Here is a 20,584-nt window from a genome sequence, read left to right as displayed (position 1 = left end):
CTTTCCTGATTTCGTTTTGTCCTCTTAAGTAGTTACTCATGGCAGGTTTCTTTTCCATTGCCGCCACCCATGAGATTATTTCAGCCTCTCTGACTTTCCGTTTGACGTTCTTTGTTGCTGTGTTGCCCACCCTACAGGCCCCATACTGATGTAATATTCGTGTTTTCAGAACCTGTTAACGCCGGTGCAGCAATAACAGATTGAGTAAGAACGGTATACAAAGATTGCGCTGCAAAGTTAGTAATTAACAGGAAATTAAGCGCCAATATAAAAGTGGAATCATCAGTAAAACAAAGGGGCTGTTTGTTGTCTCTTTCGTTTTCCTTGTATTTAGAGCCGTTTTGTTTGAAAATCATTAAAAACCAATCTATTCATGGGTTTATCTATGCAGGAATTGAGACTAGAGTTTGGCTTATGTGGATGACGTGGCATTTTTTTTTTCGCTGCGATACAGAAAGTGTGGATAAAACTATGAAAGAGGTTGTTTCCTTTTGCGCCGCAACTGGAAGTGTCAGCTGGACTAAATGCCTAGGCTAATGGCATGGTAGGTGGCCACAGGCACCCAAGTATTCATGTAAAATGAACTGGAGCGTTACCCATGGAAAATATATTGGGGTGCCATTGCAACATTATTGTCACAATGCAGCATATTGGGTCGAAGAAACAAACAGAGTTAAAGATCAGGCAAAAAATTGGGGCGGGCGTAATATTTCGATGTTTTCAAGGGATAGTGTTTGCAATTTATTTTTTGTTATAGAAGTGCATTATGGGCTACAGCTGTTATGCATGGCAAGAATTTCGGTGCAGAAATTTCATAGAACGTTTGCGGTGTATATTTGGGGATCCACTTGGGAAACAACTAGCCGGTGTAACTTGTTTCATTCGGTGAAGTATGGCGGACTAGGGCTAACACATTTGTTTTTGAAACAGATGTTTAGTAAGTTCTTTTTCTCACGGGATGAAAGTGATATATTTCCGCGTGCTGTTATTCAAGTGAGATTAGGTTCTTCCTTGCATGAGTGGGTTGTATCATTAAGAAATGAACGATCTCCAACACCGATTGGTTCTTCTGAGGGAAGTTGTTATGTCCGTTTCTTTACTGAAAGCACATTTTCCGAATGAATTTTTGTCTTCATTGATGCATCAGAAACTATGCCGCGATCTTTTTGATGTTTCAATGCCGCTTCCTGTATATCGCGCGATGTATAACTTAGGACCTGAACGCAATGTACTGAAACACGTAAAAAAATGCCGCTTAGATCTTCAGCGAAAATCCTCTTTCTTCAATTGCTTTCTAGTACTTTCACTGTGAAGTCATGGGTACAAAGCAAGGGCTTCTTTGTTCCGTGGTCTGTTAACTGCATCATAAGTAACAAACCTGAAACTATTGAGCACAGCTTCTTGGATTGCCATGAGTCCGTGTTCTTGTGGGACGTTCTCAAACAAACTCCGAAAAGAGAGCTGCGGATAAGCTCTTTCGGTATTCGGTTCTTGCCATGCGCAGACGCAGAGGGAGTGCCAGCTGACATGATAACGCTTTTGTGTATGAGCAGCGTGTGGAAAGCGCGCATGGGTGTCAGGAATACTCGCGTAGATACAAGTTCTGCGAGGCAACACGTAATTTAAAGTCTTACGTACACGCGTGATGGCCTAAAGCAGATGACTGAACCGCCAGAGTGGTTTCAAGAGCTTGATAGTTTGGTGTCTGTGATAGCCTCTTTGAAGATCTTTTAAATCAGTGCAGTCTATCCCGATGATGTAATAATATGGTTTAGCACCAAGTGACTTGCTTTGTACCTGTTTACATAGTGTTGCGGTGAAGGTAATAAAGAAAAAAAAAGAAAGCGTCTGTGGCGCAATGGTTTCAACATCGGGCTTTTGTGCTACAAGTCCTGTGTTCGAATCGTGCCGGCAGACACATTTAATAATGTTTATTTACTTATTACGCAGTCCATTTTTGAAAATCGCGACTTTAGAACGCCACGAAGCCGTTTAAAGCCAGAAGGACAAAGTTTAGGTAAATCCATGTACATGTCATTATTCCATGAAGGAAGGAAAAATATAGGAGGGAGCATTACGTCACGCAGCCAGCCTTGGCAAGCGAACGCTCCGTGAAGTCACAGTGGTGGCCCAACACGTGACCTCTTGCGTCTATATCACGGAGCAAGATCGAGATTTACTGAGTCGTTTGGCTCCCAATAGCTATGCCAGTAGTAGCGCTTGTCCGGCTGCCCTGCCGTGGCTCTGCTTGCAGAGCGGGAACACTAAAACCAACCGCGTACTTCGACGTGCGGTCACGTGTTGGGCCACCAGGTTGGCTTCAATCGCGTTGGGGTATGCTCACTCCTATCTTTTTCCTTCCTCCATGAATTGTTCCCATGCTGGCTGGACCATAGAGTTTCATACATTAATTACTAGAGAGAATCCTGGCGCTGCAATCGTTCAGCCACCATGATGGTGGGAAGTACATGAATTTGTCTGATCTTCGTGCTGTGAATTCGGACGTCCTTGTGGCTTTGGTTATTGCGCCTTATATGCCTTCATTGCCGTAAACATGGAGGAAGGAAAACGATAGGAGGGAGCACACCGCAACGCGACTGAAGCCAAACCTGGTGACCCAACACGTGATCACACGTCGAAGAGCCCAGTTAGCTTTAATGGTCCCGCTCTGCAGGCAGAGTCACGGCAGGGCAGCTGAACAAACGCACACTGAATAAAAACTACTTGCATAGCTATTGGGAACCAAACCTCTCAGCAAATCTCGATTCTTGCTCAGTGATCTCGACGCAAGAAGTCGCGTGTTGAGCCACCACTGCGGCTTCACGGAGCGTTCGCATGCCAAGGCTGGGTGCGTGACGTATTGCTCCCTCCTATATTTTTCCTTCCTCCATGCTTGGCAAGTTTCGATTTGGCCACTTCGACAAGCTGGACCGTTCAATTAGTAGCGACTGTGCGTGTCCGCAACGTCTGATACACGTCGAAAAGTACGCATTGCTCTGAAATTCACGAACAGTGAAGGTATATAAAGCGTAATAAACATAGCCACAATAACGTTTGAATCCACAAGCACTAAAATCAGACAAATCGATGTACTGCCTATCATTCCCATGGTGGCTAAACGATATCAGCGCCAGAGTTTAATTATTGTAGGTAACTATGCACGTATATGGCATTATAGCCGAACAAGTGCCCCCGCATCGATTAATAACTACCGGAAAGCAAACGTTCCCGGCCAGCACACCGAGTCTCAGAGGTAACGTGTGAGGCCGAGTGAACGGAATGGCTTAGTGAAGGGAAAAACAAGGAAATACCCCTTAGTGGGTATCGGGCACATGTGCCTTTGGACTCATCATTAAGATTATTTTCAATGCTCGGACAAAGTAGAGGAAGCAGAAGACGTTGTCAAGGAACGCTCGGCTGATCAGGCGCTGGAGTCAGCGGGGGGCGGCGATGCGGTCACCGCGAAGAGCCCAGGGTGCGCCCATTGCCCAGCACGTCATGTGAAGCCGGCTCCGCTTTACACCGGCGGGTCATCGACGTGCAGAACTGCGGGCCGACAACTGCCAGGGCGAAGTGGTCCGGGAGGTCATGCGGTCGAGTCGTCCGGACATGTAAGCATTTCGTATACATTAATCGCTCGGTTAGTTTCATTTTCATTGCGTTTATGAGCTTGTATACCGCTATCATGGAAAAGAAAATTGAAGAAATTGCCGTGGTTGGATGCCGTTAAACTAAGTTTGTCGAGCGATAGCACCGTTTTGCTTGCTTTGGGAAAGGGCACAGACGCTGCTCGGCGCGGCAGCAGCAGCGAGTGCATTGACGTGGAAAGCACAGCGCAAGCGAAGCTACCAGCGCTCGGTGCACTTTGCGCTCATCGCAGATCGCTTTCAAGGTATGGGCGCCCACGTGGCGTACGCAGCAGCCGCCGGTAGTGGCAGGCTAAGTCCCAGTTTGACCTTGACTGAGCTTGAAGGTCAGATTTACGGAACCAGCCGCTTTCTGGGTTTGCACCTGGAGTAGCAGAGCTATCGCTCTAAAATCATTGCGCAGTACTCCGTTGCCTGCACATGGGGCACCCGTCTAATTCTCCGTGCGTACTAGAGGATTAGAAGGCCTCCAGAGACACAAAGCGCGGTTGGGTTCAAAAGTGACGAAGCGGAAGGGATGCACCGTCGGGCTCCGCTCAGTCGACTCTAGCTGCCGGAGTCAAGGCAGTGTCCACTTCTGGCGTTGGGCGAATGCATGTTAGCGTTCCTGCTGAGCGGCTCTCTGCATATGTGGTGAACGTGAACGTGAACATAATTTATGCGATCCTTTGGACGCTGAACAACGCCGGCGGGTTTCTTTCAGTATCACTTCTGTGCGCCATCGAGGTGCGTATTAGAGGCGTGACGCATGCAACGCCGTTGGCGGTGCTCTTCATCGCGCCAGCTTTCCGAGATGTCCCCAGCGCAGCGCTAAACCTTGCAATGTTTCGCTTTAGAAGAAAACTGACAGTTTGTACAGCGAAGCTATTAAGGGCCCCTCACCAGGCCCCGTAGCAAATTTTGGTTATACGCAGGAAGTTGTGACGTGTCCCCTAGGGAGCGTTCTGCCGCAATTTTTTTTTTCAAATCGGCTCATTAATAGCCGAGATAGAAATATTTCAGTTCCGCGAACTCGCGATTTCAGGATGCGAGCTCCGATGCCAAGCGAGACACTCACACTCTCCACGTGCCCCGTCTAGCCTCCGCAAGAGAAATTCCTTCCCTGCGTTCTCCCATACCGCATCTCGAGGATCGCGTGAGGCATACGTCCCGGGCCCCGCCTTAATTTTTTACTCCTTTCTTTTTTTTTTGCGGCGCGACGCACTTCCGCTGACGGCGTCGCGCGCGAGTTACGATTGTTTCGTTTCGCGCAGCGCGCGATGTTGTGCGGTGTGCACGAATGCACCTGAGTAGCGGTATAAGCCAGTGCTACAGGAATACTGAGGCAGACACAAGCAGCTCACAGAGCGTGATCCCGCGCTGGAACACGGTAGAAAATGACATAGTTTCGGTGTATGCGCGTGCGACTGCACGGCGAAACGACGAAACGGGAGTACATCTCTTGCTGCGCTGCGAAGTAAAACAAAAGCATGCAGACATGCGGTCTGTGTTTTTTTTTATTATTTATCTAAACTTTAATTCGTCTATTCAAGCAACAGATTACAGAAATAAGAGATGCTGCCTTGAATAATTCTCGAGGTCACGTCTCACTACGAGCGACATCACTAGCGCAAACACGTGTACGTAGGCGCACTAGCGCGTGTACGTCATCCTCCGGCTTGGAGGGCGGCGGCCGCGAGAAGGGAAAACGGCGTTCGGTTTGACATTTCACATCTTTCCGCGGTGTTTAGCAATGTAATGCTTTGCATACACGATTGTTATCGCGCATTGCAGGCTTTGCGCTTGTCAGCTCAAAATGGCCAGACCTTGTGAAGGGCCCATTAAGGGCTACTTTCCCTAGGATCGTGTCTGTGTGTTAACACAAAACTCCCCATACGTGGGCCGATCCCGAAGATAGTGCAATGCAGGGCCGACCCGCGGCTGAGGTGCAGCTCGCCATTAGGGGCCCGCATACGCAGCTTCGTTGGTCATCCTTCTCTACCGAGTGGAAGGGCACTGAATTTTTTTTTATTGTGAAGCAATTATACGGGCACTCCAGGCGCATTTCTGCCGTCGCCATGAGGTTCCGTATAATGTCCAAGGGTGACAAGATGGTCGCCGAGCGTTTTATGTTGTATGTGCGAATGAAAGCGTGTGACTGTGAGCCAGCGAACGCGGTTCAATTTTGCGTGCGCGAACGACAAAGGGGGCGTTCTTCTCCAGCGGCTGCTGTTCACGGCGTGGCCGTGCGGGTGCTGTATTGGGGGCGAGGACTTACGGAGTCGCCATTTGTCGGAAGCGGCTCCCTTGCGTAGTATGAGGGATCACGCGGTGCGCTCCTCATAGGTTTCGCTTACGGCGCTCAATAAGAGCACCACACTGTAGCCCCCCTGGACATTTATCTAAATACTCTGAAAACGAGCGAGCTTTCTTACAGTCGAAATGTTAATCTTGGGCAAAGTGAAAGCGCAGAATCGTTTACAGACGCTATCTCTTTAGTGAATACGTACAGTGAACGCCACTGCGCGCGGTCGCCGCGATGGAGTCTCCCGAACCGGCTTCTTGCGTGAAAGGTAGCCAAACGCTGAGAGTAAACTATGTGAAATATGTTCTTATAGTGGGCTGTCTGTATAACCAAATGCGGCATAACAGAATGGAGCCTCAATCCGGCGATCGCACGGGTTCGCAGCGACCGACTGCGCGTCTGCATGCATGTCCACGCACAATGTTTCGCTGTCGCTGTGCTTTCGACGTTTCGTTCGCTTGAAGCGATAGATGCACGAAGGTCAATTCGCTCGCTGCTGCTGCCGCGATTCCTCCCTCCAGCGTTTTGACAGCGAGATTCCGCGGTCATCGATCGAGATGAGTTTGTGTTTACCTGTGCGTGCGTGACACCGTGCTTGTTAATTTAGTTAGTAAGCGAATGTTTACAAGTTTATACGGCCGATAAAATTGCTATCCTTATTTCGTATAGCTATCTACTAATTTGCTATCGCAATCAGTGCTTCGCCTTTCGGGCGAAACTGCGAATTTTTTTTGTCGGCTGCTTCCCTGCACGAGCCATGAGATAGTTTCACATCCCTTCTAAATACAAAAATGGTCAGTTTCGTCAAAGGGTGATAAGCACCGACGGCGACCGCAAGGCCTTGCGCTGAACTTGGAACTCCTCGGACGGAGGTGCCCTAACTGTATAAGCAACTTCGTACGAACGGGACATGGCCGATGCCCCAACATTTCTGACACCCTACATAAAGCTTTAACATGCCGTGCGGGGCCTGCAATGACATTCGCAGAGGCGCCACTGCGCTGCTTCTTGTAAAGAGTGGCGCCAACGAAATTACATAACTTTAAGGTTGAGAGCACTCATATTGTTTTGCACTTAACTGACTAAAAATATTTAAGATAAAAGGCAGCGCTGTGAAATGTGTATAAATAATCTTGTTTCCGTGCTTCAATCATAAAAAAAAATTCTGGGGACTATACAATACATTGCTTTATAGCAACTTTGGAGTTCGAATAATATAGCATCTACATGGTATATGAGGCACAGATAAACATGCGGCATACACGTAGCTAAAAATGTACAGAACATTGCGGCGTCGCCGACGGTGAACATTCGCTTGGAGTGATCACACAGGGTGATAATTTTAAGTTTTATGGAATCTTTAAAAATAGCCTGCTGCAGGTAACATGATTATAGTTCTTGAGCTGGACTATTCAGAGAGGCGGACATTACTTGCACAAGAAATCGAAACACATATTCAACTAATTAACAAAAATCCACTAATTATCCTTCGAATTGACTACTTTACGTCACATATTGCGATTCGGGAATTGTAGCCAGTGAATTTGCAAAGCTTATCCACATGAAATTAATTTCCAGATCGACGCCTATTTGGGGATTGACCCCAATTTGGTCAAACTTGCAATAAAAATTCGCTGTTCTACTTACTATTTTAACAAAACGATCTTTTATGGATTGAAGTGCAAAAGTAATTGGAACACCCATGTACGTATTTCCTTCCACACTTTGAGAAATATCTCGAGACTGGTGTCATCCTGCAAATTAATTTTGAGTGGACACGTCTTGGAAGCTCATTGGCTACAAGTATTAAAGTGCAATATGTGCCGTAAAGTATAGTTAAGAAGTGACTTCATCATCATCATCATCATCATCATCATCATCATCATCATCATCATCATCATCATCATCAGTCTGGTTACGCCCAGTGCAGGGCAAAGGCCTCTCCCATACTCCACTACTCCGGTCATGTACTAATTGTGGCCATGTTGTCCCTGCAAACTTCTTAATCTCATCCGCCCACCTAACTTTCTGCCGCCCCCTGCTACGCTTCCCATCCCTTCGAATCCAGTCCGTAACCCTTAATGACCATCAGTTATCTTCCCTCCTCATTACATGTCCCTTTTCTTTTTCCCATTTCTTTTGCTTGATTTCAACTAAGATATCATTAACTCGCGTTTGTTCCCTCGCCCAATCTGCTCTTTTCTTATCCCTTGACGTTACGCCCATCATTCTTCTTTCCATAGCTCGTTGCGTCGTCCTCAACTTAAGTAGAACCCTTTTCGTAAGCCTCCAGGTTTCTGCCCCGTGCGTGAGTACTGGTAAGACGTAGCTGTTATACACTTTTCTCTTGAGGGATAGTGGGAACCTGCTGTTAATGATCTGAGAATGCCTGCCAAACGCAGCCCGGCCCTTTCTTACTCTTCTGATTATTTCAGTCTCATGATCCGGATCCGCGGTCAGTACCTGTCCTAAGTAGATGTATTTTCTTACCACTTCCAGTGCCTCGCTACCTATCGTAAACTGCTGTTCTCTTCCCGAGACTGTTAAACATTACTTTAGTTTTCTGCAGATTAATTTTTAGACCCACCCTTCAGCTTTGCCTCTCCAGGTCAGTGAGTATGTATTGCGATTGGTCCCCTGAGTTACTAAGCAAGGTAATATCATCAGCGAATCGCAAGTTACTAAGGTATTCTCTATTAATTCTTATCCCCAATTCTTCCCAATCCAGGTCTCTGAATACCTTATGTAAACACGCTGTGAATAGGATTGGAGAGATCGTATCTCCCAGCCTGACGCCTTTCTTTATTGTGATTTTGTTGCTTTCTTTATGGAGAACTACGGTGGCTGTGAGCCGCTATAGATATCTTTCAGTATTTTTACATACGGCTCGTCTACACCCTGATTCCGTAATGCCTCCATGACTGCTGAGGTTTCGACTGAAGCAAACGCTTTCTCGTAATTAATGAAAGCTATATATAAAGGTTGGTTATATTCCGCACATTTCTCTGTCCCCTGATTGAGAGTGTGAATATGGTCTATTGTTGAGTAGCCTTTGCGGAATCCTGCCTGGTCCTTTGGTTGTCAGAATTCTAAGGTGTTCCTGATTCTATTTGTGATTACTTTAGTACATACTTTGTAGGCAACGGACAGTAAGCTGATCGGTCTATAATTTTTCAAATCTATAATTTTTCAAGTCTTTGGTGTCCCCTTTCTTATGGATTAGGATTATGTTAGCGTTCTTCCAAGATTCCGGTGCGCTCGAAGTTATGAGGCATTGCGTATACAGGGTGGCCAGTTTTTCTAGAACAATCTGCCCACCATCCTTCAACAAATCTACTGTTACCTGATCCTCTCCAGCTTCCTCCCCCCTTTGCATAGCTCCCAAGCCTTTCTTTACTTCTTCCGGCGTTACTTGTGGGATTTCAAATTCCTCTAGACTATTCTCTGTTCCATTATCGTCGTGGGTGCCACTGGTACTGTATAGATCACTATAGAACTCCTCAGCGACTTTAACTATCTCATCCATATTAATAATGATATTTCCGGCTTTGTCTGTTAACGCTTACATCTGATTGTTATTGATTGTGAATTAGTGATTTCTAAAAATAGTTGGCTATTTGTTTCTATTTCTCGCGCCAATGATGTCCACCTCTTCGAATAACACAGCCCAAGGACAAGAATTATGCTATCGGCCACAGGCGACCTTTAAAAATTCCAGAAAACTTAAAGGGGATCACTCTTTATAAATGATATCGCAATGATATGCTGCTAGGCTAGCTGGTGCATGTTGACAAGCAATAGTGAATTGACGTGGACACTTCTCCATGTTTGTCTTTTCGATCTTCTGCTGCGGTACAAACCTGGTCAAAAACTATTTTGTTTCTCTCTCCCCTCTCTGACTCTCTTGAGCGCGGAGGGATGCACGGTGCAACTAAAAACATATGCAATAACTCTGTTGGTGCAGTATGCTTTCGCGGTTGTTGCTCGCCTCGTGAAAGCTTTATAATTACGTACTGTTCGTAGCAGGCGTCCTTGCAACGACTGCCCGCCGTGCTAGCCCACTGGCTGTAGAGGCAGACTGCAAAAAACACCCGTGTTGGGTGCACGTTAAAGGGGCCCTGAACCGTCACTCGGACTTGGTGAAATAACGTAGTCCGCGGGTAGCATACGCTGCTGTGAAGGCCTCAGCCAAGTTTTGCTATCGTACGTGGTGCGATGGCAAACGTACCAGGTTTCAGAAACTTCTAGTGTGCTCTCTGAGGCAAATACTAGGTTGCCTGATTATTGTCATTACCTAATCGCCTGGTAAAATGAACAATGGATGGTTGAGTGTCGCGCTCTTAATGCTGCTGAAAGAGAACAACAGATTTCAGCAATTATACAGGCTCTAAACTCGTTCCCTCCGACAGCAGCCGACTTTCACAGCGGGCACCAATATCTTCTCAAGGACGTATGGATGGATAATATAAGCATCCAATTTGAAATTGGATGGTGCATAATTTATTATTTATTTATTGTACCCTCAGGGCCGAAGCATTACAGATGGGAGTGGCAAAAAACAAATATTTCTGTGAAAAGATACACTTATACATGGAGTTATAGAATGTACCAATACAAATACAATACTCTAATTAACAAATCAGATCAATACAAATCACCAAACTACAAAACAATGTAAAATGACAAGATGATACAGGTAAGCACAAGCAAACAAGAAGAAACAAGGAAAAATAACATGAGGTAAAGAACTAATTAGTTACTGTTAGTTAAAGCATTCTTGAAACGTTAATGGTCTGTAATTTCTGCAGTACTGGTAGGAAGATGGTTCCACTCCTCACAAGTCCTGGGAAAAAATGAATACTGAAAAGTAGAAGTCCTACAAAAAGTAACGGTACTTTATGTCGGTGGTCAATGCGTGATGATGCATACTGGGAAGGAAAGATGAAATCATCGTGTAGTGAACGATGGTGAAATATGCGGTGAAAAAGACACAAGCGATGAATCTTACGGCGAGATGCTAGTGATGGTAGTTCAAGGCTCGATTTCATATTAGTCACACTTGCGGTTCGAGCATATTTAGACATAATAAAACGTGCGGAGTTATTTTGGACCATTTCGAGTGAGTGGATTAGATTGTCATGGAAAGGATCCCAAACAGAGGCGGCATATTCCATCTTCGAACGAATTAGTGTTTTATAAAGTAAAAGTTTTAGCGCCTGAGGAGCGCGTGAGAAATTCCGGCGAAGATATGCAAGTGTTTTGTTGGCGCTGGCGATTATGGATTCAACGCGATCATTCCAGGTTAGTTTTGAGGATATAGGGACGCCAAGAAATTTATATGACGATACTACTTCCAAAGGAAAGTCATCAAGATGATATGAAACATTTGCATTAGTAGATCTAGTTACACGCATGACTATGCATTTTTTAGTGTTCAATTCCATGCACGAAGTCTTATACCAAACGGACACAGCATCAAAATCAGACTGTAGAATAGTAGTATCGTAAGGACTAGTTGTTTCTGGAAATATTAGACAGTCATCTGCAAACAAGTTGATATGGGAAGAGACGCAGGAAGGTAAGTCGTTAATGTAGATTAGAAAGAGGAGAGGGGAAGCACCGATCCTTGTGGTACCCCTGATGAAACAGGACTCGGAGGAGAGTCAGTGTTGTTAACAGAGACAAACTGGGAACGATATAGCAAAAAAACATTCAAGCCATGCAAGTAGTTTGGAATTCAAATTTAGTAACTGCAACTTATATAAAAGGAGATTATGACATACTTTATCGAAGGCTTTTGAAAAATCTAAAGATAACCAGTCAGCTTAAGAAGAACGATCGAGGATAGCATAAAGACGGTGAGTGAAACATGCGAGTTGAGTATCACACGAGAATGTCCTGCGGAGACCATGTTGTGAAGGCGAAAAAAAATGAATTCGATTGAAGAAAAGAAACAAAATTTGAGAATGGAATGTGCTCGAAAATTTTACATGGAATGCTAGTTACAGAAATGGGGCGATAATTTAGAGGCGAGTGTTTATTACCAGACTTGAGAAGCGGAACCACCCTCCCCATCTTCCAGTCAGTGGGGAGGGAACAGTTCTCTAGGGACTGCTGAAAAAAAAATTTGTTAATATAATTGATGAGTAACAGACTGTATTTATAAGAAACCTAGGATTTATGGAATCGTACCCAGGTGAGGAGGATGCTTTTAAATTTTTTATAGCTTTGACCACGTCATTGTAGTCTATAATGGGAGACATTACTATAAATCCCAAGGGTTTAACATGACAAAGCATTGTTTGAGTTGTAGAGAAGTTGCGGACAAAGACTTCATTTAACACACGGGCACACTGCGCATCAGGTATAGTATTCCCTGCAGAATCAACAAGACTGATTGCGTAATCACTTGACTTCGCTCGCAAGCAGATCGCGAAGTCACCTTTCTCACAAACGCTCTCTTTTCAACAAAAGGCACTGTCCTCACATTCTTTTAGACGCTTTATTTCGTCATCGGACGCTTTTTTTTCGTCATTCCCTTAGACGGCTGCTATTGGCCGATAGCTGACATCAAGGTGCAGTCGGCTTCTCAGCTATATGGCGTAGATACCGCGGCCACCACGAGGTGCCGCCATGCGTCCACTAGCTAAGTGCCCTGCAGCTCGCTTGAGGACAAGCGCGTTTGACATAGGCTTATATTTAGAGCGTCGTAGGCACCAAAGGCGGAAGTCGTGACGTCTATGTTAACATCTGACATGAAATTTGAACTGCGCGCCACGGCGACATATAGAAGGCGGAGCGTTGTGGGCACGTCCCATTGCGCCGTAGCCTTCGCAGTGCAAGATATTGAAGAAGGAAGGGGAGCACAGCTGAGGCCGTGTTTGATTGCCAATAACTTCGCTTCTGCTGAACGCATTGAAGTACTTTTTTGCGGTAAAGTGTTTTTGAAATAGCCTATTTTCAATTGAAATGCCTTTCCCCACTTCAATAAAAAGTCCTTCTGGGCCCTATTATATAACCCCGGGTGGTCAACGTAAAGCCCCTTAAACTGGGCTCTAGTTTAGCGCCCCCCCTTTCTCCCCACTTCTCCGCGCCTCATAATGAGTGCGTGGTTATCGCACATAAAACCCTAGGAATTAATCATTGAAAGGATAGAAACTCGGCCTTCTTGGTACGGCGCAGTGCAAGTGAAGCAAATGAAGGTGGGTACAACACATGCGCTATAGTATATATAGTGCATTTATTGTACCGTCCTATGTTCTTGTTTCTTTAGCTTCACTTCCAGTTTTAATCCTCGCTCTGATTTATTCGCGGTCACTGTGGCTCACAAAGGAAAATGGCAGTATTTAACACTATTTACAACATATCATTCTTCCGAAACGAATAAAAAAAATACTGAAGTGTGTATGGCCGGCAGAAACAACGACCGCATTGTCTGGGTTGCACGCGTGAATTGAAAACGCCGCACTGTCAGCAGCACCAATGTTGCCGGGATGCGAAGGCTTCTTCGATGTTGTGTATCTTGGGCGCCCCGCTGGCCTACACGCAGATCGACCAGCGAAGCCCAGCAGCGGCCAGTCGCTTTCCCCATCTGGTAGTCGTCTGCGGGCATAGGCCACGCGTACCACGTGACCGCGGTGCCCTCGTGACCGGTCAGCGAGCAGTGACCGCGACAGCCGGCGCGCGCCATGGCCCTGAAGCGCATCAAGAAGGAGCTGGACGACATCAGCCGTGACCCCCCGGCCAACTGTTCGGCGGGCCCCATCGACCACTCGGACCTGTTCAACTGGCAGGCCACCATCATGGGTCCGTCGGACAGCCCCTTCGAGGGAGGAGTGTTCAGGCTCAACATCGTCTTCCCCAAGGACTACCCGTTCAAGCCGCCCAAGGTTTGTACACAGAATAGGCTGCGTCAATGGAGTTTTAACTTGTCCGTGCCAACTGGATGCCGAGCCACCGGTGACACGTAGACGTGAAGCAGCCGCGTTGGTGGCGCCATCCTGTGGCACAAAGTTTACCAAAGTATTATTGCGACGCCCAACCGTATCGTACTTAGCTGCTGGTGCAAAGCGTCGGCAATCAAGCAATCGCTAACGCGCGCACCCCCTCCTCCCCCCCCCCCCCCCACACACATACAACGTTTCTAACGCGTTGTGGTTGAGCAAACGTTTAAAAGATGTCACTTTCAGCCTTGTTCCTACACTCTACGCAAAGGGTCATGCGGAAAACGTAAATATATAATATTTGGGACACGTCGAAGACGTCGCTCTCTCACAGTGCTTATCTCATGACTTTTTACTATCGAGGAAGGAAATAAACTAGGAGGTAGAGCAACAACTTGACTTGGGCGAGTTGGTTCACCTTGAATATAACTTGAAGCAGCACGAAGGGACGAGGACACGAACAGGAAAACAATGACAGCAGCACGAGTGCTGATTGCCAACTGAAGTTTGTTAATGGCTGGTGCTTCTGCAATAAACTTCAGTTGGCAGTCAGCAGTCGTCCTGTCGTGGTTCTTTTCCTGCTCACATCTTCGTCGCTTCGCGCAGCTTCAAGTTATATTCAGGACGGAGCACTGCGTCACGCCGCCAGCCTTGGCAAACAAACTCCCCGTGAAGCCGATTCCCTTTCAATTTTTCTCCCTCGAAAAAGTCGGCGCCACACGTGACCCTGCGATCAGCGGACTCATCCCAGGATGTTTGGCTTCCAGTACACACTCGGGAAAGTTACACCCCCGTGGATGTATTGAATGTCGAAACATAATTTTAACACTCTTACCTTCTCTGAAAATATCGGAAATGGGTAAATTTCCTACCAAAACACCCTTAGTGCACCCTTTAAATAATTTCAGGGTGCTAAAGAGGTGTTACGTGCGAAAAGTACACCTCGCAAAATTTAATGGTGCTCGGGCACTTCAACATTTGAAGCCAGTATAAAGCCGTAAGTGTCTATTTCCCTGCGGCTTGCGCCAAGTCATTATCGAACGCGACACGTGGTCACAGTAGGCGATGGATGCCAACCTGCTACTTCATATGTTTAGCGTCCCCGGTGGTGAAGTCAAAAGACATAGCTTTTAATACATACCTCTATATCGGCAGTTGGTCGAAAAAATTCCGTGTTAAGCCAGAGAACCCCCTTCCCAATAATGGCGCAGTTTAAGTCCATTGTGTGCGCGATTGGTTAGCTGCCATCCGAGATACAGTGACTAACGGCCCATCGTCCACGGTAACAATGGTACGAGGCCGTCCGCTTTCGCCTTTCACCATACGCAGGAAGGAGACGAAAGAAACCTAGACCAGAAGTACCTAAGCCTGTACTATATACAAGGGGGATAGCAAAGCAATATGGGAAGCACTGGTAAACGCCCGACTAGTGAAGACGGAAGGTGACTAAAGGGGAGCCAGAACGAGAGCGTGTAACACTCGTGCATTAATTATGCATGCGCGCGCAGCAGCCGTCGCCCCTGTTCCGCCTATGACGGCAGCTTGGTTATGCCACGCCGTGCATCGGGCCCAGAAATTAAGCGGAATCTCCCTGAACGGGCACTGTCGAAGATACGTGTAAATTTTATGTGGCCGTCGGCGTGGTGCGTAATGTGTGTTTGGCAAGGTAAATATGTGCATCTCTCTGCTCGTACTCCTCACGCATATATAGATAACGCATACATATCCACGCACGTAAATGTGTTTATAACTCGTATAAATGGAAAGACGCAACTACCTTTTCCTCTTCTCCTTTCTGCCTTTCACATCTTAATGCTAGCTTCGCCTAAATTGTTTCACCTTGGTGCTGGTTTATAGATAAACTGAAACACTGAATACCATGTCTCATCAGCCTATGATAGAAGCTAAGGCGCTACTCCACTCTTAATGTGCTGTATTATTGCGGGTGGTTGCGTCGGCAGAGTGGCTGAGAGGTAACGCTTCCGACTGGCAATCTGTAGACCCTCAGTTGGAATCCAGACTGGAAAGCGTTCTTGTTTATTTTTTCATAAGCACTTCGGAAAACACTTCGGGATCGCTTCGCCGGACGTATGAAAGACTAGAGTAGTGATGAAATAAAATATATCGCTGTAAAAAGAAAACGTAGTCTGTATTTCTGAGAAATACCTATAGGGGGAAAGGGTGAAACAAAAGACCCTTTCCAACGAGTGTAAAATGGTGAGAAAACATCCTTAAAGCGTAACTCCGGCATTTTTTTAACCACATTAGGATTTTGTCATTTTAAGATGGCACTGACAGTCCGGTCACCGGTAGGGGGGTTCAATTTGCTTAGAAACTCGTCAATAATTTAAAAAAACCAATAAACGAGGTACCGAAACTGAAACGTGTATCTGCTTCGGGGGACGTCACGATGAGTCAATGACGTGAGATCCTACACTACACACGGTTAACCTTCGCTGACTAGAAGATCGGAAGTAAACAGAAAAGAGGACAAGACAGGAAAGATTCAAAGTGAGAGAGAAAGACTAGGATTGGAGAGTAGGACAGGAAAAGGCAACTACCGATTTCCCCCAGATGGGTCAGCCCGGGAGTGCTGTCTACGTGAAGCCGAGGGGTGTGTTGCCTGCGCCGAGGGGCCTTAAAGGTCTAAAACACAGCATCGGCTGAAACCCCAGGATCCCCTTCTCCCCGGACACGGCTAAGACACGTACGGTTAAACGCGGGAGGGGCCAACCCCGATGTGCTCGGGTCAGAGGTGTCGCCACGCACCAAACGCCTGTTGACGCCCTGAAACAACGGAGTCCACCACCCTGTCCCAAGTTACTGCACGCGTGGAAGAATGCCGATGCCTCGTCCGCACATTTACCAGCAGGGATATTCTCACCGCCCCTTCACCCTATGTTCCTAACTCACTAGTCTGACTTTGGGTTGCTGCCTTCAGCGATGGAGTTTCACGCAAACTCGTTTCAAAGTACTAGGGCCCCTACCGCGTGGTCAATCGAACGTTTCCTATGAACTATGCGGTGGAACCGCTCGAGTCACCGAGGGATAAGCACCGCCGAGGGCGCGAAATTGTGAATGTTGAGCGGCTAAAGCATTACCTCAACTCACCTGTATTATCCTACTCGTAGGTCGCCGGGAAAGCTCTTTTTCGTCGGGGAGATAATTGCGCTGAAGAAGCACGAGCCGTATGCACTGCTTCGAGGAAGTGGACGATGGCGAGTTAGTCGAAACCTTCTGCCTGCATTGCCTGAGGTGTGCGACCTATCGCCACGATGCTGTGTTCTCTGACGACTTCATTAAGCACCAGAACGCCTCACGACATTATGCATACATACATATACACAGACCCCGGGAAGTACCCTAAGAACGCTAACAAATTAAACTGTTTTTCCTACACTGGCGCAGGTGAGTTTCATCACAAAGATCTACCACCCGAACATCAGCACGCACGGCGACATCTGCCTGGACATCCTCAAGTCGCAGTGGTCGCCGGCCTTGTCCATCGCCAAGGTGCTGCTGTCCATCTGCGTGCTCATGTGCGACCCGAACCCGGACGACCCGCTCATGCCCCGAGTGGCGTCCGTGTACAAAAACAACCGGGGTCTCTACGAGACCACAGCCAGGGAGTGGACCAGGACTTATGCCATGGAGTAGGGACCACAGGTCCATGCGATGCCATGCCGGCTTGGAGAGTGATCCCCCACTGCTCCTGCCTGTTGTTGCGAACGGGGGTACAAAAGACTAGGCGGGCCTATGTTGTGAAGACGCGTCCACCAAGCGGTGACTTTGCATTCGCCGTCGGTGATCCTGTGCTGAATTTGGCTTGAGGGAAGATGCCGATAGCGGAGAAGTTTTTAGGCAACTGCGAATACAACATTCTGGCCCGCCTGATAAAGATATAAACTGGTATGCTCACTAATTCTCGTAGAAAGGTCCTTACATGAGCGCGAAAGTGTACTTATGTGGCGAGTTAGACACCGATCATGTTCACCGTACGTATTGAAGGAAATTGTGCCCATGTGGGTGCGGTTTTAGAAGCACTCTTCCAGCGTCATTACTTTTTCCGTAACCTTCGAAAATGGGCGTAGTCGTTCAAGCACACCATAATGCACCTTTACCGCACCTTTGCTATTTTTCAGGGTTCTAAGAGTGTTAAAACACGTTGGCGGGCTAGTCGGTTAGAATCCGTGATAGAGTGTATAAGTGCGACTGAACGAGGACGTAGAAATAAACAGATACACAGACACAGCCCTTCTGTGTATCTGTTTCTTTCTACGTCCTCGTTCAGTCGCGCTCATATACTCCAAGAGTGTGTTATGCGCAAAACATACACCTTGCGAAGTTTAAAGGTGCTTTGACACTTCAACTGCTCAAGCAAGTCAAAAGCATTTCGTACGAGCTTGTATACAGGGCGTCCCACATAGCTTGAGCCAAGAATTTAAAAATGAACGTATATTCCCCAGCGGTTTGTGCAGTCAAAGCACAGTGTCAAAGTAGGCTACGCATATCATACTGTTGTACCATTTGTATGGCGCCCCAGGTGGTAGAGCGACACAGTTTTAATTTTTATTTCCAATCTCGCTTTTCGCTTTTTACCCCCGACCTTGTTTGAATTGTTTCAGCTAAGTGCTAGTTTAGAGATCCGCTGCCAAGCGTGGGCCAATCATAGCTTTACAAAGCGCATCTTCTTTCTAATGTAGCATCGGCAGCAGCTCCATATTACGCATAGAAACGCGCTGTTTAGTGCTGTATCAGTCGGAGTGAACATTCGCAGGTGCTTACGACCACGGAGCAATCCCCTGCCGATAACACATCACTCATTGTGGAGGTCGTGCTTCCCGGTCATAAACTGGGGAGACACGATCTGTCTTTTCCTCCCCTGTCTTGTCCTGCCTGTGTGTTCTTAACGCCTGGCTTTGCTTAAATACTATCGCCTTCGTGTTGGTTTATAGAAAAACGGCAGAACGTGGCGTCAGTCTATCACAGCAGCTAGAGGCACGACTGCACTCTCCAGGCGTGCTATCTACTGCTAACTTAAAAGAAAAAGGTCTGGACACCGAACAAAATGGTTTAAAATAGTTATTTACGTTTCGGCTCCCCCACGGAAGCCTTGTTCACAATGAGATCTGCTGTAGCATTGGTGGAGTGGCTGAGATGTAAAACTTCCAACTAGGTGTGTTAGAAGAGCGACATTTTCCAATCGATTTAGATAGGAATATTAGAGAAAAACGACCACTGATCGTCGAATCGAATACTTCTTTTTAACTTTAAGCCAACTTGAAATGTCATGTTCGCGCGGGGATAATTGGCATTTTGTGTATTGGCACATGTATTTAACACTGTTCACAATTCGACGTCCAGCGAACTAAGCCTTGCTGTAAATGTTAAACAACCGGTTTAAATTATGCAGGGCACTATGGCAATGCCAGTACTGAAACAAGGGATTAGCCTGTTCCAGGTTCAGATGCAGTGTTGTGTTCGCTGAAGGAAATAAGTGCGATACTACATTGTTTTAATGGGATGCAAACACAGTGCACGCACGCACGCACGCACGCACGCACGCACGCACGCACGCACGCACGCACGCACGCACGCACGCACGCACGCACGCACGCACGCACGCACGCACACACACACACACACACACACACACACACACACACACACACACACACACACACACACACACACACACACACACACACACACGCATGCATATGTGCACATGTGCATATGTGCATATGTGCACACGCATGCATATGCATGCGCACTAAAAGCGAGTCATTCTTTTTAAATTAGTAAAAATCGTTTCCAAGGAATTACCTGCCCAATGCTATCGCTCCAAAGGGGTATTCCTGCCTCACAACCGCAGCTACCCTGCAGCCGAATCAGGCGGAACGGTCCGCACATGCATCGATCTGTCAGCCTCCACGCTAGACTCCAACCAGTGGAGTTATTCAGCATATATTCGATAGCAACAAATATTCGTCAACTTAGTGAATTCTTAAAATCGCATACTAATGGAATAGCAGAGTCTATTCAATTCGTATTCCAAATATCGAACATTCACACGGCCCCCTACTTTCGACTGTCAGTTTGTTTCAACGGAGTTAAAAATCCAGGTAACCTTTTTATTTACCTCTCGCAAAACACTTTGGGATTTCTGCGACAGACACCAGCGCCAGTGGCGGACGTACTAATGAGCAGCGGGGTCACAGCATATCAGATATCGCCGTAAAAAAAAAAGTTGCAATTCCAGCAAAACGTCCATTGGCAAATAGGGGTGTAATTCCAAGGTAAGAACCACTTATATTTAATGAAGATCCTCACAGGCTCCGAAGTGGAGTATCGCGTGAGGGGGGTTACAATAAGGTTAAACAAAGAAACTGAGCAAGGAACTTGTACATGCATTCGCCATTATGAAAATGGAAGTTGTACAATAGTTAGCGATATCCAGGTCGTATCTAGTTTGTACAATTCAGGCTGGAGTAACAAATTTGTATATGTACAGGTAATTCTCTTTAAAACATATTCACATGACATATGCCCATAATCAAATCACAATTAATTAGTGCACTTAATTCATGTCTAAAAGTCACTGGATTACAATATTAGCTAGTGAGTCAGGAAGATCATCCCAATATTAAATAGTCTGTTGCAGAGCAGATGAATTAAACGCGTTAGTTTTGCCAAAGAGGTGTTGAAGG

At 46.6% G+C, this 20,584-nt stretch overlaps 1 protein-coding gene across 1 annotated transcript; it reads left to right on the top strand.

The window, feature by feature from the left end:
- The first annotated feature begins 3,376 nt into the window (after nt 1–3,376).
- Nucleotides 3,377–17,796, top strand: LOC140220011 (ubiquitin-conjugating enzyme E2-17 kDa-like). Its single transcript, XM_072290156.1, has 3 exons — nt 3,377–3,611; nt 13,481–13,820; nt 17,283–17,796. The coding sequence occupies exons 2-3, from the start codon at nt 13,620–13,622 to the stop codon at nt 17,529–17,531; spliced, it is 450 nt and encodes a 149-aa protein (XP_072146257.1). The 5' UTR covers nt 3,377–3,611; nt 13,481–13,619; the 3' UTR covers nt 17,532–17,796.
- Nucleotides 17,797–20,584: the final 2,788 nt, after the last annotated feature.

The sequence above is a fragment of the Dermacentor andersoni genome, chromosome 8 (genome assembly GCF_023375885.2).
Source record: "Dermacentor andersoni chromosome 8, qqDerAnde1_hic_scaffold, whole genome shotgun sequence".
Lineage (NCBI taxonomy): Eukaryota > Metazoa > Arthropoda > Arachnida > Ixodida > Ixodidae > Dermacentor > Dermacentor andersoni.
This window is presented reverse-complemented; position numbering and strand designations above follow the sequence as displayed.